Source organism: Aspergillus heteromorphus (assembly GCF_003184545.1).
Source record: "Aspergillus heteromorphus CBS 117.55 chromosome Unknown BO70scaffold_2, whole genome shotgun sequence".
Classification (NCBI taxonomy): Eukaryota; Fungi; Ascomycota; class Eurotiomycetes; order Eurotiales; family Aspergillaceae; genus Aspergillus; species Aspergillus heteromorphus.
In genome coordinates, this window is record NW_020290407.1 from 779,492 (window position 1) to 806,926 (window position 27,435).

General features: G+C 53.0%; 6 protein-coding genes across 6 annotated transcripts; 4 read left to right on the forward strand and 2 right to left on the reverse strand.

Annotated features, from left to right (window-relative positions):
* The first annotated feature begins 64 nt into the window (after window positions 1-64).
* On the forward strand, window positions 65-929 carry BO70DRAFT_358351 (type II myosin). Its single transcript, XM_025542268.1, has one exon. The coding sequence runs from the start codon at window positions 281-283 to the stop codon at window positions 740-742; it is 462 nt and encodes a 153-aa protein (XP_025403327.1). The 5' UTR covers window positions 65-280; the 3' UTR covers window positions 743-929.
* A 7,696-nt stretch (window positions 930-8,625) lies between these two features.
* Window positions 8,626-9,375, forward strand: BO70DRAFT_283268 (pre-mRNA-splicing factor ISY1; the record flags this gene model as incomplete). Its single annotated transcript, XM_025539083.1, has 1 exon — window positions 8,626-9,375. A coding segment is annotated over one exon (750 nt), but the record flags the coding sequence as incomplete, so codon positions are not given.
* A 159-nt stretch (window positions 9,376-9,534) lies between these two features.
* Window positions 9,535-11,018, reverse strand: BO70DRAFT_80956 (putative GTPase MTG1). Its single transcript, XM_025548741.1, has 2 exons — window positions 10,511-11,018; window positions 9,535-10,434 (listed from the first exon to the last, which is right to left on the reverse strand). Exons 1-2 carry the CDS (start codon window positions 10,775-10,777, stop codon window positions 9,676-9,678), a joined length of 1,026 nt encoding a protein of 341 aa, XP_025403329.1. The 5' UTR covers window positions 10,778-11,018; the 3' UTR covers window positions 9,535-9,675.
* Window positions 11,014-13,562, forward strand: BO70DRAFT_425816 (uncharacterized protein). Its single transcript, XM_025547717.1, has 3 exons — window positions 11,014-11,727; window positions 11,780-12,805; window positions 12,895-13,562. Exons 1-3 carry the CDS (start codon window positions 11,261-11,263, stop codon window positions 13,439-13,441), a joined length of 2,040 nt encoding a protein of 679 aa, XP_025403330.1. The 5' UTR covers window positions 11,014-11,260; the 3' UTR covers window positions 13,442-13,562.
* Window positions 13,563-13,627: 65 nt separating this feature from the next.
* BO70DRAFT_384492 (phosphatidylinositol 3-kinase VPS34) lies at window positions 13,628-16,699 on the reverse strand. Its single transcript, XM_025545662.1, has 2 exons — window positions 16,612-16,699; window positions 13,628-16,550 (listed from the first exon to the last, which is right to left on the reverse strand). The coding sequence occupies exons 1-2, from the start codon at window positions 16,668-16,670 to the stop codon at window positions 13,901-13,903; spliced, it is 2,709 nt and encodes a 902-aa protein (XP_025403331.1). The 5' UTR covers window positions 16,671-16,699; the 3' UTR covers window positions 13,628-13,900.
* Window positions 16,700-16,891: 192 nt separating this feature from the next.
* Window positions 16,892-25,860, forward strand: BO70DRAFT_384493 (non-structural maintenance of chromosomes element 4 family protein). The gene is made up of 5 exons (XM_025545663.1): window positions 16,892-17,375; window positions 17,433-18,281; window positions 18,341-18,488; window positions 24,155-24,159; window positions 24,925-25,860. Exons 1-5 carry the CDS (start codon window positions 17,090-17,092, stop codon window positions 25,635-25,637), a joined length of 2,001 nt encoding a protein of 666 aa, XP_025403332.1. The 5' UTR covers window positions 16,892-17,089; the 3' UTR covers window positions 25,638-25,860.
* Window positions 25,861-27,435: the final 1,575 nt, after the last annotated feature.

Consider the following 27,435-nt stretch of genomic DNA (forward strand, 5'->3'; position numbering starts at 1 on the left):
ACTTCACCACTACTTAGGCATGCTGCTGCAGCCTCGCTGAACGTGCCTCAGCCCAACTTCTCTCCACCCTCCAACTCCCACCTTCCACTTCCCACCTCCCCATCTTCTTTCACCCTTCACTTGACTGGCTCTTCTCTCTCCCCCGGCCCTCTCCCTTGGCCTGGATGCTTCGTGCCGACTCACTCTGACAGCTCCTTGTTCGGGCGTCCATTACGTTAATACTGAACTGTTATGATTACGACTTGTCATTGAATGATGCCCCATTGGTTTTAACGAAGATATGCTACCCTCACAGTTAAATGGCTCCCCTAAACGGGCCAATCCCTTCAATCGCGGATCGCCGTCGCCGTCGCCCTCCCCCGGTCTACAGACAAGAGCTGCGCGTCCCAAGTCGGCCGTGTTGACGCCCCCCGGGAAATTCGAAGAGGCCCGCGGCCACTTTCGCAACTCGTCCTCTATATCGCACTCCCCGTCCCCGCTGGTAGTCCGGACAACGAATCGTGAGCGGTCCGGTCCATTACGGAACGATGTGGCGTCAGGAACCTTTGCGCCAGACTTTATTAAATCGGAAGAACTCCGCCGAGGGGCGGATCAGATTCGGGGCCAAGAAGGCGACAATGATTTTTCGGGCAACAAATATGTCTGGCTACGCGACCCGGAAAAGGCGTTCGTGCGAGGCCTTGTGCTGGAAGAAGGGGAAGGGGGCCGATTGGTAGTCCAGACCGATGATGGAGAGGTATAACTGCTTAGTCTATGTGTGATTGGGGTGGGATCGCTTACTGGATAACAGCAAAGGGAGGTAGAGGCCGACCAGGTTGACAAGGTCAACCCCGCCAAGTTCGATAAAGCCGATGATATGGCAGAGCTCACCCACCTGAATGAAGCCTCCGTGGTACACAACCTACATACCCGATACCAGTCAGATCTTATCTACGTCAGTGCATCGTCTCAGAACCCACTTACTGTTATGCCAGACTAACGCGTCAGGACATAGACCTACTCGGGACTGTTCCTTGTTACAATAAATCCCTATTGCCCGTTGCCCATCTACTCCAACGAGTATGTGAAGATGTATAAGAGTCGAAACCGGGACGAAAACCGGCCCCATATTTTTGCGATGGCAGACGAGGCGTTTCGGAACTTGGTAGAGGAAGGGGAGAATCAGAGTATTCTAGTGACGTAAGTACAGTACTAGGATAGTTATGTGACTTGTCGCGCCGGCTAACTTGAGAATAAAGCGGGGAGTCAGGCGCCGGTAAAACAGAAAACACCAAGAAAGTTATCCAGTACCTGGCTGCCGTCGCTACCACCGACACTCCATATGCTCGGTCCGGTACCAAGCACTTGTCTACCCTTTCACAACAAATCCTCAGGGCTAATCCCATTCTGGAGGCATTCGGAAACGCCCAGACAGTCAGGAACAACAATTCGTCTCGGTTTGGAAAGTTCATACGGATCGAATTTACCCGAGCCGGGCAGATATCGGGAGCTTCAATCAACTGGTATCTATTGGAAAAGTCCCGGGTTGTGAAGCCTAATGCTCACGAGCGAAACTATCATGTCTTCTACCAGTTGCTAAGGGGCGCAGACCGGAAGCTCCGGGAGGATCTCCTTTTGTCAGACTTGCAAATTGAGGACTTCGCGTACACCAGAGATGGAAATGCCAACATCGCCGGAGTATCTGACCAGGACGAGTGGAAGATGTTGATTGAAGCGTTCCATGTTATGAACTTCTCCGAGGAAGACCAGATGTGTATTCTCCGCACTATTGCCGCCGTCCTCCACCTGGGAAATGTCACAATCGTCAAGGAAAGCTTGCGGGCCGATCAAGCTGCCCTCGGTCGTGACTCGCTAAACAGCGTTGAGAGAGCTTGTCACTTGCTGGGTATAGCCCCTGAGCTATTCGTAAAGGGTCTGTTGCATCCGAAGGTCAAAGCAGGCCGTGAGTGGGTGGAGAAAGTGCAAACTCCCGAACAGGTGCGGCTAGCACTGGACGCTCTAGCCAAGGGTATTTATGAACGTGGGTTCGGAAATCTTGTCGACCGCATCAACGACCAGCTAGACCGAAGCACAGTACCTAGCGATGACAGCTTCTTTATTGGTGTTCTCGATATTGCTGGTTTCGAAATCTTCAAGAACAACAGCTTTGAGCAGCTGTGCATCAACTATACGAACGAAAAGCTGCAGCAATTTTTTAATCATCACATGTTCGTCTTGGAGCAGGAGGAATATGCACGAGAGCAGATTGAATGGCAATTTATCGATTTCGGAAAGGACTTGCAGCCCACAATTGACCTGATCGAATTGACCAATCCCATCGGTATATTCTCATGTCTAGATGAGGACTGTGTCATGCCAAAGGCCACCGACAAGTCGTTTACGGAAAAGCTGCATTCGCTCTGGGACCGAAAATCGCCGAAATACCGTGCTTCTCGCTTGAGCCAGGGATTCGTTCTTACCCACTATGCTGCCGCCGTGGAGTATAGCACGGAGGACTGGCTCGAGAAGAACAAGGACCCTCTAAACGATAATGTTACTCGCCTTCTTGCAAGATCAGAGGAGAAACATGTCGCCAAGTTGTTCTCTGACTGCAGAGACACTGATGATGACAGCGATTATCCTAAAAGCCGAGTGAAGAAAGGCCTGTTCCGCACAGTAGCGCAAAGGCACAAGGAGCAGCTTTCCAGCCTTATGAACCAGCTGCATTCAACGCACCCCCATTTCGTTAGGTGTATCATACCAAACCATAAGAAGCGCCCCAAAATGCTCAATGCACCACTTGTCTTGGACCAGCTACGCTGCAATGGTGTACTGGAAGGAATAAGAATTGCGCGCACCGGATTCCCTAACCGGCTCTCATTTGCCGAATTCCGTCAACGTTATGAGGTTCTCTGTCCTGCAATGCCCAAAGGCTATTTGGACGGTCGAAACGCCGCTCATGTCATGTTGCAGAAGCTTGGACTGGACCCTGCTTGGTACCGAGTCGGTCGTACAAAGGTATTCTTTAGGGCTGGTGTTCTGGCGGAGCTGGAAGAGAAACGTGACCAGATTATTCGCAGCATTATGACTCGCTTTCAGTCCGTTGCACGAGGATTTGTGCAGCGGCGAATCTCGAACAAACGCTTGTATCGCGCTGAAGCGACTCGCATCATTCAGCATAATTTTACGTCTTACCTGCAAATGAAGTCCAACCCATGGTGGAGACTATTCTCTCGGATGAAGCCTCTACTGGGAGAGACTCGCACGGCAAACGAAGTTAAGAGACGAGACGAGAAGATCAAACTGCTCGAAAGCAAGATGAACCAAGACTCGGCAGATCGGCAAAAGTTAGAAGAAGAGAGGCGCCGTACTGAGATCGAGATTCACAAAATCCAACAAACTCTGGAGAGTGAACGCGCGTTGGCTCTGGACAAGGAAGAGATCTTCAAGAGACTCCAGGTCCGAGAGGTCGAGCTAAGCGAGAAGCTGGCCGGAGCAATCGCGGACCAAGAAAGCCTTGAGGACCAGCTGGACGATTTGATCGCGGCAAAGAAGAGAACGGATGACGAACTGGAGCTTCGCATAACCCAACTCGAACAGGCAGGAGAGATTATCCAACGTTTCGAGAACGAGAAACAGGAGATGCAAGTCCGTTTGGGTCAGCTTGAACGCCAGCTGGCCGATGCGGAAAGTTCTACTGTGGAGAAGGACAACCAGATCAAAGAAGTCGGTCAGGAGATGAAGATGCTCCAAAGTCATCTCAACCTGAAGGAGCGCAAACTGCAAGATCTGGAGGCCAAGCTATTGAAGACCGACCAAGATCTTGAGGTCAAGCTTGCAAAGACCTCTCGTGACTTGGATTTATCAACCAAACATATCAGAGATCTGATTGAAGAAAATCGGACTATCAGGCAGCAGATTTCTGACCTCTCCTCGACGTCAACTGGCTACGAAGAGATGCTTCGACGAAAGGAAAGCGAAATGGCGATTCTGCGGAACGACGCGAAGAAAAGTGAGGAGGAGAAGCGTTACCTGGAGTCTGAAAAGGTCTCTCTTAACACACGTCACGATAACATGCAGAATCGTCTACGAGAAGTCCAAGCCGAGGCGGATGCCATGAAATCAGAGAAGGCTCAGCTCGAGCGAGAAGCCGCCGATGTCAAGAACCTCCTGGAGGCAAAGATGTCTGAAGATGCCGAAGCGGGCGAAAGTCGAAAGCTTCTGGAGCAGCAGGCTCAGGAATTGAAGGCACAGCTGTTCAAAGCACAGGCGGATCTGAGTCGGGAGCGCCAATCGAGAGACGATGTGCAAATGCTTGCGGAGCATAACTTGGCAGAATTGAAGGACAAGTTCGCTGCTTTGAATGAATCTAAAATCATCATTGAAAAGGAGATGTACATTCAGCAGGACACACTCCGTCGCGCCACTGAAGCCCGAGTTGCTGCTGAGAGCTCACGCAAAGATCTTCAGAGCGAGCTGATTCAGCTTCGGGACCGCTTTTCGAAGGTGGAAGATTCTCGGCTGAATGCACAAGCCGACATCGAGCGCAACATTATGAAGCAAGCTAACGAGCGTCTCGAGAGTGTGCGGAAGGATTTCGAGGACAAAGCTCGTCAGTTAGAAGACGTGGAAGCTGAAAGATCACGCCTCTCGGCCAGGATACAGGAGTTGACTCACGCTATTGCCGAGTCAGACAATTTCCGCATCCGGCATGATCAGCACAAGGAACGTCTTGAGAGAGAATTGGTTACGCTCAAGGGCAGACTTACAGCATCAGAGAACGATAACCGTGCCCTCCTGACAAAGATTCAACAGAAGAATCTGGACATAGCCAGGTCGACCTCAAGGGCTAGCGATAACCAACGCCTCCGTATCACCACTCTTCAGAAGGAGAAGGCAAAGCTTGAAGATGACAGCAAGAAACTGAGTCGTCAACTTGGGGATCTTCAAGTCAACATCACGTCTCTTGAAAAGCAGAAAGAGAAGCTGTCTTTGAGTCTGGAGGATTTGAACCATGAAGTCAACCGGGAGCACAAGGCTAGTCGAAATGCGGAGAAGGCAGCGTCCGCTGCCAACATTCAACTGGCAGAGGCTAACAGAAATCTCGAAACCGAGAGACAACTAAGGACCCAAGCGCAAGCAAATACGCGCAAGCTTCAAGCTTCGCTTGACACGGGCAACAAGGAGATTGACGATCTACATCGCCAGTTAATGCTGCTGCACAAGATTGTCGAGCCTGAGTCTGATTATTCTTGTGAAAGCTGGGAGAAGGTACAACCTGATCTGGCGAAGAAAGTTGACCTGGCACAGTTGCTGGAGACGACACAGAGCAAGCTGCAAGTAACCGAAGAAAAGTATGGCCGGGCAGAGGCCCAGTTAGCAGAAATGCGCCGTCGACACGGTGATGAGATGAAAGAATTGGATGCTCGTTACGCCTCATCCAAGCGCGCGTTGTTGGAGGAAATCGACCAGAACCAAGTCTCGAACACCAGGACTCCTACTCACCTAAGGAAGAACTCTGAGAACGCCATCGGGAAGAAGTTTGGCACTCCGACAACACCGAACCGGAGACTGAACTTCAACGAAACAGGCAATGACTCTGCCCGGTCTGATAAAACCGTGGATACGGTAGGTTACCAGAAGCGGATGGATATGGCGACCGAGATTGAAGAGCTTCAGAACCGGCTTCAGATGAGCGAGATGCAGAACAAGCATCTCCAGAACCAAATTGCCCAATCCACCCCTGGTCGTGATATGTGGCAGGATGAGAGCCCCTCGCTCCGACGGATGCAGCTTCTGGAACGCGAGAATGGACGCCTGCATGATCAGCTCGATGACTCGTCAAAGAAGGTCTCTGCGCTGGAAAAGAGTATTAGGTCTGGAGATCTTTCGCTGCGTGATGTTCAGGCCAAGTCACATGAAGAACTCTACGACTTGATTAATTCTCAGGAACAGTCCCGGCGCTCTCTGCTTAAAGTCCACAACGAAGCCATCGCAGAGTTCGGCGATGTCAAGGCCCAGTTCGAAAAGATCAAACGCGCGAAGGCCACGTTGGAGGTGGAGCTCCGTGATTCACGCTCCGAATTCCAGGAGCTGCAGGTTGCTAAGGATCAGGACGCCGTGAGCCGGAACCAGCTCCTCCAGGAATTCTCCGACCTGCAAATTCGCTTGGATGCAGAAACATCGAAGTCCGCTGACCTGGCCTCCAGTATGAGTCTATACAAGACTCGTGCCGACGAGTATTTCAGCAAGCTTGAACAAGCCGAAATTGCCGTCCTGAAGGCTACTCGGGCGGAACAGTTTGCCAAGTCCCAGTCCAAGGAGGCTGAAGACACCTGTGCACAGATAATGTCCGAACGCAAGCAGATGGATGCTCTCGTGGAAGATCTGCAACGCCAGACCCAGTCTCTAGAAGCTAGAATGGAGGATCAAGCGGCTGAACTGCAAGGCGCACTCCAGGCCAAACAGCGTCTCCAGAACGAACTTGAAGATTATAGAAATCAGCGCGCCATTGACATCGAAGACAAGGAGACATCGATGGAGCAGACTAGACAAAAGTACCAGCGCGAGTTTTCGACGCTCAACAACGAACTGGAAATGGAGCGCGAGAAGGTTTTGAACGTTCGTGGGGAGAGCTCCCGTTTGCGTGAAGAACTCGAAGACCTGCGCAGCAAGTGGGACAACGAAGTCCTGAACAGCTCTACTTGGGCTAAGGAGAAGGCTCGTATGGACATCATGCTTCAAGACGTGACCACATCTCGCGATGAGACGGTCAACGCCCACAACGAAGCCCAGAGCAGGGTTGTCACCTTGCTGTCCCAGGTTAGAACTCTTCGGACCTCAGTCGATGATGTGACTGCGGAACGAGATATGCTACTAAAGGAGAAGAAGATGCTTGAGGCACGGCTAACGGAAGCGGGCGAGAGGCTTGAGGATCTCGCCAAGGGAGAAAGCCCGTCTATGCGCAACGCTGCGAGCATGGATCGTGAGCTGTTAGAGTTGAAGTCTCAGCTCGCTCAGCAAGAAGATGTCTCCGCAGCCGCGGTGGGCAAGATGAGACGCGCTGAAGCTCTGGCGACGGAGATGCAAAAGGAAGTCACTGCCGAAAGGGAAACAAACGCTCAACTGTTCAAGGACAAGGCCGCATTGGAGAAGCAGCTCAAGGAGTCACAACTGCGGTGTGTCGATCTGGAGACAAAGAGCTACTCCTCAGGCAGTCAGGATGTCCGATTCCTGCATAAGCGTATCAAGGAGGTAAGTTTCCCCTAGAAATACTCGACGTCGTGACAGAAAGAAGCTAAAACTTGAATTATCAGCTCGAAACCCATCTCGAGGACCAGGAGACCAAGCACAGCTCCGAGCAGCGGTCGTTGCGCAACGTGGACCGTACGGTCAAAGACCTCCAGTCCCAGATTGACCGGCGGGATAAGATGAATGCCCAACTTAATGATGACGTCACCAAGGGCCGAGAAAAGATCGAGCGTCTTCTCCGGAACATTGAAGAGCTCCAACACAGCGACTCTGAGACGCAATTGCAGGCGCGCCGGGCGGAGCGGGAACTGCGGGAGGAGCGGGAGAAGTCGCTCCGACTGGAGCGTGAGGTGGAGGGCTGGAGAGCGCTCCGGGTGGAACGAGGCAGCGTCCTCGGCCGAGGCCACGTCGGTGCTTTCAGCGACGCTGGAAGCAGGAGGGGGAGCAGCGTGTTCGCTTCAGGCGAGGTACCCCAGCGGATGCCCAGCAACACCAAAGGCTTCTTGTAAGAAACATGACGACCTCGCAGGTTGACCCTGCTGAGCATATCGCTCGCTCTGAATTCAGGCGCTAAACATTCATCCAGGGCCTGAGCGACACCTTACGACTATGAGATAATGGCAGCCCTGCATGGCTATGGAGTGTAGATGGGCAACGGCGCTTGGATTCTGCTTAGTGATTTTGTCGTGTATGCTATGCTATATGATGTGTTTTGATGGTTCATGATGCCTTTTGATGACATGAGATGGACGGCTGTTTGTATTTGAGGATCTACTATTATTGTTCTTGAGATTATAAAATATACCTATGCTGTGTGTATGACTTGTGTCAATCTTGATTTGATGCGAAGTATAGATTCTATCGAACAACTCAAGATCAAAGTCTGTATTTTTGGACCCTCATTGCTGACCATACATATTGATAGCAAATCAGCTCCCTTTTGAGCACGCTATGCCAGCAACCAATGATGTATTAGGGTTGCAACGGCCGTCGCGAGCCATGGGGCGGCGGCGGGTTAGCCGCGCGGCAGAACTTGACGCTCGCTTGGGCAACGGGCGGGCGGTGGAACCACCCAACCCAAGCTTGGATCACGACCGAAGAGCAACGCCGGCAGAAGCAACGCCTCTCATTCTTCACCTCATCCTCTCGACGTCTCCCTCCTACTCCATCAGCAACGGGGATTCCCCGCGCCGCTCTTCACAATGGTAAGCACAAAAGCCGCCCCAACGGCCCACCTCTTCAATCTTTTTGATTTGTTCCTCAACCCTCCCAAGATGATGAACGAAACCTATTCCCGACCCTCACCTCACACCCCTCAAAAACCCTTCTCCTCCCCTCCCTCACCCCCGCGGCCCCCCAAGAACTCACTACCCCAAAGCTAACAAAATCCCTGCACAGGCACGCAACAGTGAAAAAGCCCAATCGATGCTCTTCCGCTTCCGGGCCCAACAAGCCGCGGACCTCGGAATCATCGACATTGGGCGCACGCGCCGCCCCAAAGCCATCACCTCCGTGGACTCGATCCCCATGTGCGAGAAATGGCGCGGACAAGTGCTCAAAGAGATCTCGCGCAAGGTGTCTCGCATCCAGGAACTCAGCCTCAGCGACTACCAGATCCGGGATCTGAATGACGAGATCAACAAGCTGATGAAGGAGAAGTGGACGTGGGAGATGCAGATTCGGAATCTCGGCGGGCCGAATTACATGCGCGGGTCGGGGCGGGTGTTTGACGACGATGGGAGAGAGATCCCCGGCGGTGGGAAGGGATATCGCTATTTTGGGCGCGCGAGGGAGTTGCCGGGCGTGAAGGAGATGTTTGAGGCCGCCGCGAGACGGGGGAGGCCTGCGGAAGAGGACCAGCAGGAGGGCGGGAGGGGTGGGGATGTGGCGACTAAGAAGGTCGATGCGAATTACTTCGGGTATGGGTTGGATGAGGAGGATGGGTCGTTGGTGGCGTATGAGAAAGGGAAGGAGAAGGAGGCCGTGGAGAGGCTGCGCAGAAAGGGGGATGATGTCGAGGATGGCTGGGAACCTTTGCCTGGGGATGCTGGCGATGGAGTCGAATGGAGGCTGCCGAGTCTGGACGAGGTGCAGGAGGAGTTGGTGGATCGGAGAAGGAGGAGGCTGTTGGACAAGATCTCTTGAGGCGGATGCGATGTGCATTGTGCGTTGGGGGCGTCTTGAAGTCTCCTGTCATCCTGTGCTTTCTTTCTTTTTCATCCCCGGGGTTTTCGTTTTCCGTCATGGGCGTTATCGGTGATTGTGTTCTATTTCCTGTCTTGTCTCATACTCATTGATTTCCGGGTTCCTTGGCCCCTCCGCGTCTTCCGGCGGATCTACCAGTCTACTATGCATCCGAGGGGAGGCAAAAGCTCATTGATGATACCAACATGATTCGTTCTTTTGTACAATGGATGCGAGTGGGTTTTTGATACAATGTGTTTTCTATTGGCCCTTAGATCGCTCTTTGATCTTGATCTTACTCGTCTTCAAGGCCTGGGTGATGCTGGTGCTCACGTCCGCGCCTGGGTCGTCTAGTTTCTCTTCTTGTCGGCGTTTCTCCTCTTGTATGTTATCCAGCATGATCCTGCCTAGTTGACCGTCGCGCCATTTCTGGATGAAGTTTAGTGCCGCGAGGTCGATGTTTGGTTGACCTCCCTTGCTCAAGAGACCAGTTTTGCGGGCGAACTGGTCCAAAAGATCATTGATCTCGTTTGTTGGTTCAGACCACTGCCCGTATACGTCAGGGTGTCGGTGGTTCAGATGATATAGCAGGTAATCGGCCAATGTGACGGGGGCGATGACCGAATCCTTGACGCAGCCGCACAGTGCCAACTTCAGCATGTTCTCTGCATCCGGAACGTATGGCATGAAGATACCCGGAGTGTCCATCAGGTAGACAGGGGAGCCATCGTCTAACTCGAGGATCTTCACCGGGGTCGCCACCTTTCTGGTTATTCCAGGCTGAGCTCCTGTCCGCACCGCCTTGGCCTTGCTCGTGCTTAATCGACGGAGATTGTTGAGCAGCGTCGACTTGCCGACGTTCGGCATACCCACAACCATCACGCGAGACCCCACGGGCTTTTGGAGTGCTAACGCCTCGGCCCGCATGTGCGACAAGACCCGGGTCAGGTCCGAACGAACAGTCGTGCTAAGAAAGACGCTGGGAGTGTTTTCATGGAAGAGTCGGACTTCATTTTCCAGCTGTACAGAGAATAGAGAAGTCGTTAGCCATCCTGTAGCACAGGCATGATTCGCAAAGACGGTGTTCTCGGTTCACCTTTCTCCGTTCCTGTGACCCGGGGTCAGTGGCCAGGTCTCTCTTGGTATACACGATCATCCGTCTGGAGTTCCCCAGGGCTTCTTCAAAGATTGGATTCATTGAGGTGACAGGGGCTCTGGCATCGCGGCATTCGATGATATAATCGACAGCTGACAGCCTTTCCTTCATTGCGGCCAGCCCGGACCTGTGGTGGCCCAGGTAGTAGGACCGGGGTATGGACCCATGATAGGGGAAGACCTGGCGCGGAATGAATCGGGCAGCCATGAGTATCAGGCCATCTAGCTGTTACGGTAGACTGTTCAGCCCGTCCTGCGCGGGAATGGTTGGGAAACCGAGGGGATTAGATGCATGTTTCCTGGCGATTGGCACCAGGAGAGGAAATTCCGCGGCGGACGGGATTTCGTCCGTCGGCCATGGCGGTGAGGAAGGCGGTCTGCCTCCAAATACCGACGGCCGAAGATCGGCGGCTGTTGCTGCTCACGACGACAATTGACGGAGACGAAAGGTCGCTCGAGATATCGCTATCCTGCCATTGCTCGGGAAGAGAATGCGACAACATTCCCGCATGACCAGGTTATTTATCACCCCCATACCTCGGGCAGGCTGACGTGGTTATCGGAAAGATACCGGTAAGCGTTGGATCGGATACGTCATGACGGCCAAGGCGGCATCAAACCAACACCAACCCCTCCAGCTCCCCATTTCCTCCCCACATTCTCCTCTCTACCATGACTCCGAAGACTCAAAATGCCTTTGATTTCGGCTTTCCGTCCGCCGTCTACGCGTGTCTCCTCACTGCGTCACAGATCCCGGAGACAACGGAGATCCCCAAAACGAGCACACAATCATGAGCTAGACCGACACCACGACGATGACGAGGAGGACGAAGAAGAAGGCCACGATGCACATTCTATCATCACCCCCTCCAAACATACACCAAAGGCATTTCGGGTCCTACGGGGCTCCGTCGCTTCCGGAGGGCCATTGCGTCCATTTCGACTGGTAAAGCAAGACCTCACCAACCTGCGCCGTCGATATATCTCCGACTGGACAGTGTTCAATCAGTTGATATTCGCCAGTGCGGTCTATGTATTCTTTACAAACCTCCTTCCTGGGATCACGTTTGCGAGTGATCTTTACGTAGAGACGGGTCAGAACTGGGGAACAATCGAGGTAGTGTTCAGTACTGGGCTGTGTGGGGTCATCTTCTCATTGTAAGTCTTCAGTGTCTTCATCTAGAAACCCAGAGGCTCACAAAAGCACCAGGTTCTCCATCCAGCCATTGACTATCCTTGGCGTGACTGGTCCCTTCTCAGTCCTGGCCGAGAATATCTATGCATTATGCAACGATATTTTCGAGGTTCCTTTTCTACCGTTCATGGCGTGGTCTCTCATCCACGCTGGCTGGCTTCATTATGTGCTAGCCATAATAAACGCCCATGACTGGACCATGCGCTACGTCACCACCTTTGCAACGGAGATCTTCTCCCTCCTCAATAGCATCATCTACTTCCACAAGGCCATCCAGGAGCTCGAGCGAGCCCACGAAAGCCTCTCCTTTGCGGCATTCTTGTACGCTGTCATAGGGGCCGTGGGAACGATGCTCCTCGCAATCTTCCTTTCCACAGCGGAAAGCTGGCGCCCGTTGTTCCATCGGTATATCCGAATGGGCTTAACCGAGTACGCTGCGGCAATCTCCATTATCATATTCATCGGGCTCCCCCACGTCGGGGAGCTAGCCAACCTGGACAAGATGACCCTTCCCGTCAGCACCTCGTTCAAACCAACTTCTCCCAGCCGCGACAAATTTTTCATCGAGTTCTGGCACCTTCCCGTTAGCTGGGTATTTGCCGCCATTATCCCGGGAATCATAATCACGATTCTCTTCTTCTTCGACCACGAAGTTAGCTCCATCATCTGCACGATCGACCGCTACGGAACCCGGAAACCAGGCGGCTTTGCGTGGGATGTTGTCCTTCTCGGCACCACAACAGCCCTATGCGGTATACTGGGCATACCACCCGCCAACGGCCTCCTTCCCCAAGCACCTTTACACTCCGAATCCCTCATGCATATCGAAAAAGAACAGCGCGTCATCACCGTCGACGGGGAAGAAAAAGTCGAGACGTACGAAGTGAAAAGGGTCTATGAACAACGCTGGTCATCCTTCCTCCATTCAGCTGCTATTCTCTGTTTCATCAGTCCCCCATTCATGATAGTCCTGGGCCTAACCCCCACCAGCGTCTTGGCAGGACTATTCATGTTCATGGGGGAGCAGAGCCTATCCGTCAAGTAAGTTCATAAGTTAACAGTGCAGACCTTCCTTCCTTCCTTTTCTTCCAACCTCATCAAAGAAAGCAAAAACTAACAATAAGCCCTAGCCCCATCCTCTATCGAACATTCTACCTCCTCACCCCGCCCTCCGAACTCCCCCCTCTCCCCCCCTCTCTGGCATCAATACAAACCACCCCCGACGACACCTCCCCACCACCCTCCCCCTCCTACATTCCTATCCACCTTTACACCCTCCTCCAGATCATCATCACCGTAGCCATCTTCATCCTCACCCTCACGCGTGGCGCCCCTGCATTTCCCGTCCTCATTGTCGCCCTGGTCCCCTTCCGTCTCCTTGTCATGAAGCGTTGGTGGCCGCGCGAGGTCCTCCGATTCGTAGACGCGTGGGCATGCAGAGAGGGCACACCCGAAGATGACGAAGATGCCGAGACGAAGATCCACGAGGAGCAAACCAGCGGGGTGCTGGTCGCGCAGGAAGTGCTTTCAGATCCCAAGGCTGCCGCCGTGGGTGAGGATCGGAGGTCGGGCGATTTAGGCACAGCTCGGTGTGGAGGCGACGAAACGGGGAATGAGTGGATCGAGCTGCGGGGCTGGGAACGGACGGATGAGGAGTCTGGGAGGTCGGTTGAGTGAGCGAGTGTCTTTACTGGACTGGTCATCGTTAAATGGATTTACGTGAGAGCGGTTGGATAGAGTAAACGAGGTGAACGTACATGACTACAAAAACGTCTAGCACACATACACATACACACACACATACACACACACACATACAAAGAATATGTCTATATATCTAAATTCAAGCTATCTAGATACATCATTAAGTATCCGCTTCTCAGCGAAAGCAGGGTATCAATCATCCACCAGACATACAAACATAGCATAGAGTAATGAATTCTGCGCCGCGCCATCCCATCAATCAATCAATCAATCAATCCATCAATCCACCCACCCATCCAGACTCCAATCGTGGGTACTGTCAGCCAGCCCTCAAAGTAAAGTATCCCAAGCCGCATGATGCATTCACCAAGGGAACCTAACACTCGGGGAATAAATACCTAAATAATAAAACGAAACAAAAAAAAACACTGGCTAAGCCCTCCAACCCTGCACAAACTCATGTAATCGATCGATCACGACCCCGAAGATAGCATTGACACTATCACTAATCAGCTGTTCAAAATGGCGAATGGCTTCTTCCTCCGTCATTTCCAAATGAAACCTCTCCTTGACCTTCAACACGGCCTTATCTGGCTCGACGCGAATATCCGGAATATTCGCATCGACCATCAGACTGAACAGGTTCAGGATGAGGTTGGCGGATTTGCGCAGGGTCGTGTAGGCGGTGAAACAGTACTGCTTGAACTGGAGATAGAGGGGGGAGGTGGTGCCGCCCATGCCCTCGACCATTTCCTTGCACAACTTCATCATGGGCGCGAACGGCTTGGGGTCGCGGCCGAGGATGAAGCCGAAATCGGCGTGGAAGAAGTGGCCGTCGGGGGCGAGGAGGAGGTTCTCGAGATGGCGGTCGCCGACTCCGAGGAGGTAGGTGATGACGCAGTATCCGGCGCACGACTTGATGTAGGTGTCCATGGTTTCTTTGCGGACACCGAGGGGTTCGTTGTCGTCGGGATTGTTGGCCTTGAGATAGGCGAGAACGGATTTGTATTTGGCGGAGATGGCGGAGAGGGAGGCGGAGGGGATGAATTGGACGGCGCCGGCGGTGGCGTTGGTCGCGAGGATGCGGTATGGGGTGAGTTTGAGGTCGAGGTTTTCCTTTTGGAGGAGACGGTCCATCAAGATGATGATTTGGATGACGAGTTGGTCCTGGCGGAGGTCGTCGCCGAGTTTGAAAAGGATGGGGTATTTACGACCGTCAGACGTCTTGAACATCACTTGGAGAGGGGAGAGAGAGGACTTGAAGACGTTGGCTTCTTCGGGGTAGCAGCCTGTCACAAGAATGTCGGGGTCCAGTGGTAGTGGCAGCGGAGGATCGATATGGAGTAGGTCGTTCTTCGGATCTTTCAGGTACTTTTTCAGTCTCTCTATCTTGAGGACTCGGTTCTCGCGCGAGAATCGCACCTCCTTGGCCATCTTGGTGAGTACCGCGACAAGCTCGCCCTGTCGTAAGAGTGTCTTTCGGTAGTCGGGGTGGATTTGCTCTAGCTCTGCCATGAAGTAGTATTCCACGCGAGCGAAAAGCCTGCGCTGCGTCGATAGAGTCCCTGGTCCGGCATCGTCGCATTCGACCATAAGGTACCAATGAAGATCGTTGCCCAGTTTGAAATTGTTGGCTGCACGGGTGATGAGGAAGTTGGCCAAGGATGAGTCGTGTGCCACGTCCTCCGCATCGCCGTTAGAGTTATCTTCGTATTTCAGCGCTTGCACTAGCTGTAAGAGGTAGAGGATAAGCTCGTCATCGTCAGCCTTGCGAAGACGCTCGACCGCATATGAACGAACTGCAGCATTGTCGAAGGTTGGTCCAAGGAGCTCAAGAGCATCGTCAACATCGATCTCGGTCCACTTCGGGAGAATTTCGACGGCTTGATGCGCCTCACCAACGTCGCGCCAATTGACCGATTTCACGAATTTGGTAAGCGCCCTCTTCTCACGAGTTAAGAAATAGCGGAACCGCCAGACAAGGTCCTTCTCTTCAGCAGTCAGATCCTGCGTTGGCTCGTACGACAAGATCACGTTGAGCTCATCACGAATCTTGGGATTGGGCTTCAGATCTCGATCCATAATGCCGGTCCGATGGCTACGAATCAGTCTCCGGTGCTTGTCCTCGCATGGGTTACCTGTCTGGCCAACTTCCGGGTCGTATATTCTAATCACCCCTCCACCATCTGCACCTTCTATCCCGGGACCAAAGCGGACTTCTGGAAGGGGCTTCAGCGCAGAATTGGCATTTGCGGGCGCACCTTGCGGATAGGCCGAAACAGGAGGCGGTGGGTACTCATGATCCGACCAGACGATGGGATGGTCGAAGCGCGGAAAATCGACGTAGAGAGTAAAGTTCTCGTCGTCCACGCATTCGTCATCCGAATCATCTGCGTCCGCCCCCTGATTTTCCGAATCTTTTTGTTTCTTCGCCTTCATAAGGATGGCTCGTTTCCTTACAGCTTCGTCTGCATTGAGTTTAAGCCTTTCCAGCTGACGAAAAACCATCTGGTCCATCCAGTCAATTCGCGGTATTTCTCCCATCTCATGTTTCTTGATCAACACCTCCACGCGCTCAAGTTCCATCTCCTCGGCGGACGGCCCTAGCGGATCCGGGGCGTTGGCCTTGCGACGTTTCGGCGGCGGAGTCGACGGGGTTGTCGTCGAGGAAAAGCCATCTGCGGCTTTATGCCGGTATAGTTTGCATTTCTGCCTGCCCGTCTTGAGCTTGCCATCGTCATCGAACAGTGATATGGTGGTCCCACCAAACGGCACGTAATGCCCACGCGCTCCCTCGCCGCCAAAAGGCGAAAGATCCCAGACCGTGATGGCCAGCTGGCTTTTGAGGGGGGCATCCTTGATCGAGACCGGCATCTGGAGCCATTCATTCCATGCGCGAGCGGACTTGAACGGCTTGTAGGAAGTCTGCAGCGGGACCCCCAGCGCTTTGGATGCGGACCATAATTGTATCGTCACGAAGAGGTCGGAGACGGGGTTCTGCGCGGAGCCAATGTGGCGCAATTCGGGCTGTTTGAGAAGGACCGAAAAAGGTACCTGTTTCTGCTTTCCCTCCAAGGAGCCACTTCACTGCTTGTCAGATGGACATTGTTAATGATCACCGGGGAGAATGAAGGGATGCGTACATCTTGACATGGATGGGAAAGTCCACCTGCGTGGAAACGGCGAACGTGAACGCCTCCATCCTCTGCTGGGTTCCACCTCGGATGGCAGCAGTCGGCAGTGACAGTGACGCCTGATGGGGAGCTCCGGCCGGAGACGATGCCTGGGGCAGCCGGCGGACGGATGACGGATGACGCGGGGTCCGCTGCCGGCACGTGACGGGACGCGTTCGGGGCGCGCCTCGAACGCTGGCGCAAAATGGAAGTGAAGTGCCAGAGGCAAAACGCTCGTTGCTATTCTGGGGTCAGCTTGGAGCCAATCATCGATGCCATCTCCGCGTGGCTTTCGTGTGTTTACTTCTCCTCGCCTTCTTTGCGCTCTTTCTTTGTTCTTCTGAAGTCTTCTCCCACCTCCGCCAGTTGACATCAGCCGGTCGCAATCGCGTTCTTTGTCCCCTCCGTGTTTCCGTTGTCGCGCAGAAGAACATCGACTCCGCAAGACATGGCATCCTCTTCTTCCCCCAGATCTTCAGGACTGTCCGATAAGGAGAATCGCCGAAGATCATCAGGTGTCGCCAAAAGAACCCAAACTCAAACAATGGCCTCCCAGTCTAACAGGAAGCGACCACGACTGTCGGCTAGAGACTCAAATGTCCAGGCCAGCTCATCTCAAGCCCCGCCGCCGCCACGGGCGAGCCGTGACAACGAGTACTACGATCCCGACCAGGATGAGGTCGAACGGCGACGGATTCGCAAGGGCCTGAGAGATTTGACGCGGGATTTGAATGGTAGGGCCCTTCCAGCGTGCGTGTTGTACGGCGGTGCCTGACTGCAGTGTGTTTTAGACTCCAGGACCGAATTTCTACAGGCAGGCAATCATGGAATCCGAGATACGATCCAGAAGGCGAACAATCTATTCGAAAATGTCAAACAGACCTCCGATGCAACCATCGATTCTCGATTGCTTGTCACCGCGGCGGACATGTCGTACAAGAAGACCGCACAGCTAGTCTTGGGAGATGCTAGCGCCGGTGTAGATGTCGATGAGTTTGTCTCGAAGTGCATCTCATTCATGCGGCGGGGTCCTCAGGACCCTCAAGCCTCGTTCCCTAGCAGCACCCAGCGCCGTCGCACGGGTCTCGCGAGGAGCCAACAGAACCCCAACGATAGCGACGACGACGACCAGGGGGATGCAATGAATTGGGACTGGCTCGGACGCGCGGCTTGTTTTTGTAACAACTCCCGCCCGCCGGTTCCCGGATTCCTACTGGGACCACTGTCGGTACAGAAGCGCATCCGGCAGCAGGCTGCACGGCGGACCAGGGAGCGAATTGACCCGACAAAGGCCGTCGCACCGCAAGACCTCAAAGACGATGATCTGGATAGGCAGGAAACTTCGAACCTTACCACCATGTGTGCCAGCATCAACAAACTGTTGGCCAAGACACAAAACCACGGCCAAGATGTTGTGGAGAGGCAACTGTCGCATCTACCGGAGGACCCTCCGGAAGAAATGGTGCAGGAAGTCATGGCCAAGCACAATGTTGCTGACGACGGCGGTGTCCCCTTATTCCAGTTCTGCATCAACCCCACCTCATTTGGACAGAGCGTGGAGAATCTCTTCTATGTGAGCTTCTTGGTGAGAGATGGGATGGTTGGCATCTCGGTAGACAGTCGGGGTTTGCCTACTTTGCGTAAGTCCTCCACAGTGCTCAGTTTTGTTTATGTATAGTGTTAATCCTCCCCGGGACAGATGCCGCGAAACCCCATGCACCCAGCGAAGCCCAGAAGAAGGGCATCCAGAAGCATCAAGCCATCTTCACCCTCGACTTCGAGACCTGGCGGGATTTGACCAAAGTGTACGACATTAAGGAATCCATCATTCCCCACCGCGAGGAAGAGTCGCAAAATACAGCACAAACCTGGCATGGCTGAAGACAACGGGTGAATTCATCGGGGTGGTTGGTGTATGTTTCTATTGCTGGAGTGTTTGGTTCTTGTTCCCGTGGCTAGCGTGATACCCATTTGCTGTGAAAGGTGTTCATCTGGTTCGTATTGCAATTCGTCATAGTGTAGATATATAGTTGATGTTTTGTTTTCTTTTTTTCTACGACGCATGATCACTATGAAGCAGAGTCTACTTGTTCCTTTTGGTCATTATCAACTTTTGGCTGGCTTGAATATAAACACTGAATTAGTTACAGGGTGGAGTAAACAATTATTCGCGATGGTAAGACGGTTGTGCCTGGTGAGGTTTTAATTAAATAACAAGTCTCCTGCCCTTACAGTCTCTAGAATATCTAAAATAAATCAATAAGCTTGTCAGATACCCGAGACTACAGTTAGTAGCAATTTGGTCTCTATGCACACAGACTTACATATTTATTAAAGGCAGGCGAGAGACGAGTCACAAAAATCAAGTGACTGCTCGACCCGGGGATCGAAGAGGGGTAACTGTGATACTGTGCATGCATATGTAGCAGCTCATCCTCGAACCTCAAGTCCTCCCTCAAGCCGTCAACCACAATTTGAATATTTTCAATCGCTCTTTACACCCACAATGACCGTCTATCTGAGCCTCATCATCTCCAATACATCTTCCCCGATCACGATAGTATGTACAGTGTGTCTACTTTACGTAGTTTCTCTTTCAATCTATCGACTGTACTTCCACCCTCTATCTCACTTCCCGGGGCCATGGTTTGCCAAGGTCTCCGGCCTCCATGGGCTCTATCACGCCTGGAAAGGAGATCGACATCTGATACAGCGAATGTATCATGAAAGGCTGGGGGGTTTCGTTCGGCTCGGACCAAACTATCTATCGATCAATACCAACACCGGCCTGAAAGAGATCTACGGTACCAAGGCCAATGTGCAAAAGTCATCGTTTTACCATGCCTTCGTCGCGCATAAGGGCGGGTGGAGCACCTTCACTTGCGTTGACAAGACTCTTCACGCGCGTAAAAGGTAGACAGATGGATGGATGGATCTCGAATATCTCTGGATGTCCTGCTAATTGGGTATCCCCTCAGACGTGCACTGGCACCCGCGTTTACAGAGGTGGCACTGAAGTCGATGGAGGATCGCATTAATCGATGCATCAATACATTTTGCGTGCAGATAGGCTCGAATCCGGATCCGAAGACGGGATGGACCGGCGCTGTCAACATATCCGATCTTGCGAATTATGTGGCATATGATATTCTGGGCGAGTTAGCGTTCGGCAGGGATTCATTCAACATGCTCAAAAGCGACAAGAGTCGCTACATCATCGATTTGATCGCCGCTACGGCGTATTGGTCACTTATGGTAACCCCCCCCCCCCCTTCTGGCATGCTGGTGCTTCATGATAGAACAGAATAGAAACCACTGACCAATATTGGCAGAGTGGAAGCTTTCCACTTCTCCGCACCCTCCCTCTAGGCAAGCTGATTTTTCCAAACCTGTCAGACAAGAGACAAACTTACATCAACCTGTGCAACGAGAAGGCCAACCAGCGAATCCAAATTGGACCCAATATCAAAGAGAAGGATCTTTTCCACTACCTCATCAGCAGCGACTCCGACCAAGAAGAAGACCACTTCTCGATGCCCGAGCTCTGGGCAGAGTGCAGGATGCTTGTCGTCGCCGGGTCCGACACTACGGCCACCGCACTCGCAGCGACCCTCTACTACCTCGTGCACGACAGCCGGGTCCTCCAAAAGCTCGAAACAGAAATACTTTCCACTTTCCCCTCCAACAGCAACAACCCGAGTACCATCGGGTTCCCCTCGCCCCGGAAAGACCAATGTCCGTATCTCCGCGCCTGCATCGACGAAGCCCTGCGCCTATCGCCTCCCGTCACGGGCACCCTCCCCAGAGAGGTCCTCCCGGGCGGAATGATCCTTGAAGGCCACTTCCTCCCCGCCGGAACCGTGATAGGGACAGGCATCTATGCCATCCACCACAACCCGGAGTATTTCCCGCAGCCATTCGCATTCCGTCCGGAGAGATGGATCCCGGGGTCTCAGCCTGGCGTCACGGAGGAGTCGGTGGCTCTGGCTCGAAGTGCCTTCTGCCCGTTCAGTCTGGGCCCCCGCGGGTGTATCGGCAAGAGTCTCGCGTATGGTGATCTTTCGACCATTCTTGCTCGCGTGCTGTGCATGTATAGGGTCAGGTTACATCCAGGGTCCACCCTGGGGGATGCGGGGGTGACGTCGGCTGCGTGGAGTAGTGGGTGCAACGAATATAGAATCGATGATCGGTTCAATGCTGCGAGGGATGGGCCGATTGTTGAGTTTCAGAGTCGTGGGAGGGGCGCTTCTGTGGTTGGATTGGAGTGAGTGAGTGACTGACAGACCAAAAAGACCACTCGGCCAAAAAGGTGTCCAGACACCTAAGGAGGTGTGGTTGATACTGAATGATACTGGGTTTGACAGTGAGTGAGTGCTCCAGTGGGTTCCACAGTGGTGGGGGGAAATGCAGGCGCTAGTAATCAGAGGCGGGTTGGCTTTCACCATTTACCGCGCCTTATTTAGTCAATCTGCAATGCAGTACGATGCTCACAGCGATCCTGGTAAGGCATGGAAAGTTGTACTCACCGGGCAGAAACCCTGGAGGAAACAGGGCGGGCCATATATACGCATGGGAATGCAGGAGATAAGTAGAAAGTAAAATAGCCACCAGTGATGCTGATGACTGACTAAACCGGAAGGTGGGGGAGATTGGGCTCAGCTGACAGCATGGTAAGTAACTAATGTGTAAGATCGAGCCGTGCGATCGACATCCAACCGCGGAGATGACTGGGCGATAGCGATGACTAGGCCTCCCATGGCTGACGAAAAGAACTGGGTTTTGGATGCATCGAATACTGGCATGAAGGATCTACGGAAAGGCTTGTCTGGCCATATAAGATCTGAGAAGCGCTCCTCTCTAGAATCCCCGTACTTCATTCTTCCTCCTTGCGCAGAATAGCGGTATCAAGCAGTCAGCAAAGGGACCTCTAATCACCCATCACCCCCGCTATAGACGGAATACCCCACCGACCATTATTGCTGTTCAGAGGCCTGCGGTTAACAGCAGAAGAAGAAGAAGAAGAAGAAGAAGAAGAAGAAGAAGAAGAAGCTGGAGCTGGGAATATGGCTGTAGAATCCGAATTGCCTATGGAGCACGCTCCTACGCCGCTCGATGCCTCGAAGCTGGTCATCGAGCGAACGAACGCACCCCAACCAGTCCCAAGCCCATCGGAGCGCCTGAGTAGCCTCGGATCTCGATGTACCGACCACATGATCACCGTGAAATGGAACGAAAAAGCCGGCTGGTCGGATCCCAAGCTCGAAGCCTATGGGCCCCTATCATTCATGCCCACGGCTTCGGTGTTGCATTACGCAACGGAATGCTTCGAAGGCATGAAGGCATACAGGGGATATGATGGAAAGCTGCGACTTTTCCGGCCCCAGTGCAATGCCGAACGCATGCTCGTTTCCGCCACGCGAGTCTCCCTCCCCGCATTCGACCCCGCAGAGCTGCAGAAGCTCATCGTTGCTTTGATGGCGGTGGACGGACAAAAGTGGTTGCCGGAGTCAGAGCCAGGCAGCTATCTGTATCTCCGGCCGACGTTGATAGGCACCACGGAATCGCTGAACCCTCAGACCCCGAAAGATGCCCTGTTGTATATCGTTGCGAGTTATTTCACCATCTTTCCGCAGGACGCGTCCTCGGGGTTGAGGTTGCTTGCCAGCCAGGAGAGCATGGTTAGGGCCTGGCCCGGGGGGTTTGGGTTTGCGAAAATTGGAGCGAATTACGGACCGGCCCTTCTTGCTCAGCAGTATGCTAAGGAGAAAGGCTATCAACAGGTTTTGTGGCTCCTGGGGGAGGAAGGACAGGTGACGGAGGCTGGAGCCAGTAATTTCTTCCTGGTGTGGAAGACAAAAGACGGAATCGTGCAGCTTGTTACTCCCCCGCTGGATGGGAAGATTATTCTCGATGGCGTGACTAGGAGGAGCGTTTTGGAAATCGCGAGAGAAGCAGTCGCCATGAAGCAAGAGGGATTCGAGAACGTCGAGGTCGTGGAGCAGAAGTTTACCATGCAGGAGGTGCTGGAGGCTGGTGATGAAGGTCGACTATTGGAGGCGTTTGCTGTGGGTACTGCGGTAGGTGGATTTATTTTCTTCGCTCTTCTCATTCAATGCCAGTCTCTGCAGACCGCAGCTCACTGATACTTTATTGATTCTAGTACTTTATCGTCCCGGTGGACGAAGTTGGATACCAAGATAAAACTGTGTTTTTTCCAAGTGAGAAGGGAAAGGACGGGAAATATGCCACTTTCATCAAGGAAAAGATGAGGGGAATTATGCTGGGCCTGACTGAGCATGAGTGGGGACTTGTCATTCCTGAAGAGCGTTAGAACATATGAAAGAAATAGAGCATTGTTTGCTTGTAAAATTCCGATACTAGGTGGATGGAAGTGATAGGTTGGATATTATCAAATGACCCAATACCTGGAAAGCTCACCACGCAGAGTTGGACAGAGAGATGGTAAGTAGCGAGAACTCTTACATTTGTCTTCCGGATCATAACCCCCATCCTCGCTCATATCATCGTGTCAAAGACCAAAACACTCGCATATGTTGATGGTATCCGCATTGTTGCAACCTACATGTCATGGTGTCTTAAAGGGGCGATTTCCGCGTCAGAGCCTCAGTGTCAATTGTCAAGATATACCGGATGAATATGGTAAGCCTGATTCATCCTAGTCCAATTCTTCCGCGGTGCTACGGCGTCTGTTGTGGTCTTTCAACAAAGTTTCTGTTTGTGGGATAGCGGATTCCCAGGGATTGGAAGGCTGATTTATCTACACTGAGTCTCCCTACTTCTTTCTTTATCTCCCGCCCTCCTCTCCTTTCTCATCCAGAGCAACGTGAAAACCATCGCTCACCCGATCAGGAACGCGAAAGCAATAAGGATTACCTCTCATCCTTCCATTGCCAAAGCAATGTGGGCAAGTAATCATGAGTTCAGGCCGTTGCCGCACTCTTAGCTGGACTACGCGTCGCCCTGTTAGCGCTGTGGTCTATCCATCCCGCAGCCAAGGTCTCCATCGCATCGGCAACTTTGTCTTTACTCAGCGCAGGTATCATCTTTGTGCTGTCCGGCTTCGAACACACGCGATCGGTGCGCCCATCGTCGTTGATTTGCATCTATCTCCTCTCCGACATCCTCTTCAATGCGACGCAACTGAGAAGCCTCTACCTGAGAGGCAATGAGGAAACAATCTCAATTGTCGCTTCGGTGGCTCTGGCAGTGGAGATACTGCTACTCTTGTTGGAGACTTTGAACAAACGAGGCTGGCTTCGCAGCAGACCGCGACCGACGATCTCATCCAGTCCGCACTGACCAAAACGGGTCTTTGGGAGACGATCCAAGACCAAGGAAGCCTCTGCGGAGGTAGTTTGGTGTTTCTTGCTTTCAGAACCAGTGGCGGGTTTTTCTTTCTCGAAGTGGATGCAAGGTAGTGGTGGACCGTATCCACGACCTTAGTTGTCTGGAATATATTACCGGACATCATGCCAAAATGGCCCATCCACAGTACCTGTTATGAAGGGCAGTAATGACAGACTTGTTTTGTAGGACAGCTTCTAACCTGCCCCTTTCTTACACAATACCAAAATCAATCTTTTTTGTACATTGTACAAGTGAGTTTTAAGCTCGTGGTAGCAAACCCTCAACATATAGGTGGGTCGGCCAGGGCAGCTAGGCGACCGGCCCAACACCTGATATAGCTCAGAATAGTAGGATCTGGATAGGACCTGACTGCAGAGACATTACTCACTTTCAAAGCAAATTGATCGAGCTTGCACATTTCGGAAGGAGGTACTCGTCTGAGAGCAGCAATGCGATCTGCATGGCCTGAATGCCGCTGCTGGTTGCGGACAAAGGCCGGGGGTACCTTACGTCATAACGGCTGCCATCCCCATCAGGCGCCTCCCGATCGATCGCGACCTTATCTTCTCCATGCGACCTGTCACACCCTCCTCCCCTCCACAGAGGAAGGCACTGCTCAACTTTTGTGCCCCTGAAGCTCGTACCGCAAGCTCGGTCCATCATGGCACCCCGACTCTTCCCCAGCAACCCGGCGGACGTGATGGTGATCCGCAATGTGACCTCCAACGTGATCACCTTGAGCCTGCCATTTGCGCGGTTCGGTCGCTTGAAGTTCGGAGGAAGAGGCACCCTAGGTTCGCTTTCCCTGCTAGTTTGCGATCCGTACTGCATTCCTGCCGATTATCTCGCACAGCCAAAATGAGAATCTGCATCGCACGAGGCGGTATAGATGCTAACCATACCTCCCTAATGCAGTCAAAATGGCGACCGGCTCTGTAGCCGTCTTCTCCCCCGTCAACCTCACCCCGGAAGTCCACGAAACGATCGCCAGTCTCGGCGGCACGATCAAATACATCGCGGCGCTGGACATGGAACACCACCTGCACCTCAAAGCCTGGAAGGAAGCCTTCCCCGACGCGGCCATCATCGCCCCCGAAGGACTCTGGGAAAAGCGCCAATCCAACCCCCAAACCAAAGACGCGAGCCCCTTCGAGCATGTCTTCCGGAAAGACGACAAAGATGCGACCACCACCCCCGCTAGCCGATCGCAGAGCATCTCGGAGGAATTCGACGCGGAGTTCGAGACTGAATACGTGCATAGCCATCCGTCGCGCGAGCTGGTGTTTTACCACCGACCGTCGCGCACGCTGATCGAGGCGGATCTGCTGTTTAACTTGCCCGCCCGCGAACAGTACTCCAAGACGAAGGAGAGCGCAACCTCGGGCATCCTGACCAAGATGGTGTCGCCGCTGTTGTCCACGGGGTCGTCGACGACGTGGCAGAAGAGGTTTGTCTGGTATGTGCTGTCGAGTGGGGATCGGGCGGCGTTTGCGGAGTCGGTGCGCAGGATTGATGGCTGGGATTTTAATCGGCTGATTCCGTGCCATGGGGATGTGGTGGAGAGTGGTGCGAAGGGGGTGTATCGGTCCGTCATGGAGTGGCTTCTGGCGGATCGGAAGCACGTGTGATCTGTCTGGGATGGTGGTGTTTTACTTTTCACTCACGCGCCTTGCCTTCTCTGTCCAATCTCCCTTTCGCGTACCCATCTTTCGTTTCTGCTTTCCGGCGGACAGTGTTGAGCCATCCGGGATGATGGGCCTGTCGCATATTTCCTTGAACACATGTACCAATAGTCTGATGATCTGTTAATACGAACCAGCTGGCCGGTTTATCGGAGTTCTAGATAGTAAGTAGTATGTTGTATCTTCATATCCTATGTATATTCCTTTCCCACTCCCTGCACGCAGCCCTTGTATATCCCTCCCTTCCCTGAAATCGAGTCACAAGGCAAAGTGTGCAAATGGTTCTTCGAGTTCTGCCCGCCGTCTTAAGGTTTTCGCGCGATAACCTAAAGCGAGCTAGTGGGAGTTCCTTTTTTTTGGGTGGAAAGCTCGAGCCGGTTTTAATAATAATAGGAACAGGAGAGGAGGTTCCCCTGGGAACAAACAGTAGTGCCAATACCACACTGTTCTTCGGCACCGCAGAATCTACCAGAATATTGCCCATTCCAAATTTCTAGCACAACACCTGATCCAACGTCCGAGGTTGGTCCATGCGTCCCATTCCCATCCATCACACAGTACTACTATCCATGCCCAGAACATGCATGATGACGTCAGTGACGAAGCCTGCAGTTAGCCCACGCACCAGTCAGTCCACTTGGCAGGCCAGAATACAAAGTAGTAGATACAGTGCAGTGCAGTGCAGTGCAGTGCCCCCTCACATACTAGGCAAATTTTCTTCTCCTTGGACTCCGTACTTCGTAGCACAACACCCTGTCGAACACCGACACTGCCATCTACCGTGCAGTGCCACATCTGTCCTCCCTTCGCTCCAGGCTGCCACGCCATCATTGATTGCCTTGACGTCACCCCCACCACAAGACTCCCTCTACACACACACCAACGAAGGGTGTTTGTTTTTGAGGATGGATGGTTTATTAGGCTCGCCCTCCCTTCCCCCCCCCCCCCCCCCCTTTTTTTTTTTTCGCGCGCGGGTTGGCTGATCGGCAAATGGGTGGGTGATAGTATTTAGTAGTATGTAGTATGTAATTTAGGGGAGGTCCACTCGGGGAAAAGGAACTGCAGTGGATACTATGTAGATAGATGGGGACGCTATTGCTGAGGGACCCGTGGAACTGGATGGAGGGTTGGCGGTGGAGAATGCGCTCAGCCCTAGTACTGGGACTGACTGACTGGGGCCTCGGGAGTTAAGAATTGCGGTTCTGACTGCATATTACGGAAGACTACTCCGTATAACGTGCGTGGACTTGGTGTGGCTGTGGTGGACGGCGAGACGTGTGATCGATACTGATGAGATGGGGGGGGGGGGGGGGGGGGGAAAGATGCTGCCTATGGGGTATACGTAGACGTAGCCTGCCATAGCAAACAGCAATCATAGTAGTTGATGGTAAGTATTTTGTAAAAAGTATGGCGGGCGATCATTCCCCAGCGGGCGGGAGACGTTGGGCAGGCCGCACCACAAGCCCCCCCCCCCCCCGGGCCGGCCAATCACCGCCACGCCCCGATGTCATGTCACTCCCTCGCGCAAGGGAATTTCTTCTGCCCAGGAAATAATGCCGTCATGAGAAAGAACCTGGGCCTGGCCCCAGGAAATCGTATTTAACCCTCTGCGTTCTGCCGCTGGCGTGGCTGGTTCCTGGACTGACTTTCTCTTCATCGCGTTCCCTGCATCTTCTCCTGATTTAGATCATACTACCACTCCATACTCCATCCAGTGCCTCCTGCATACGGAGTTCTCCCATAA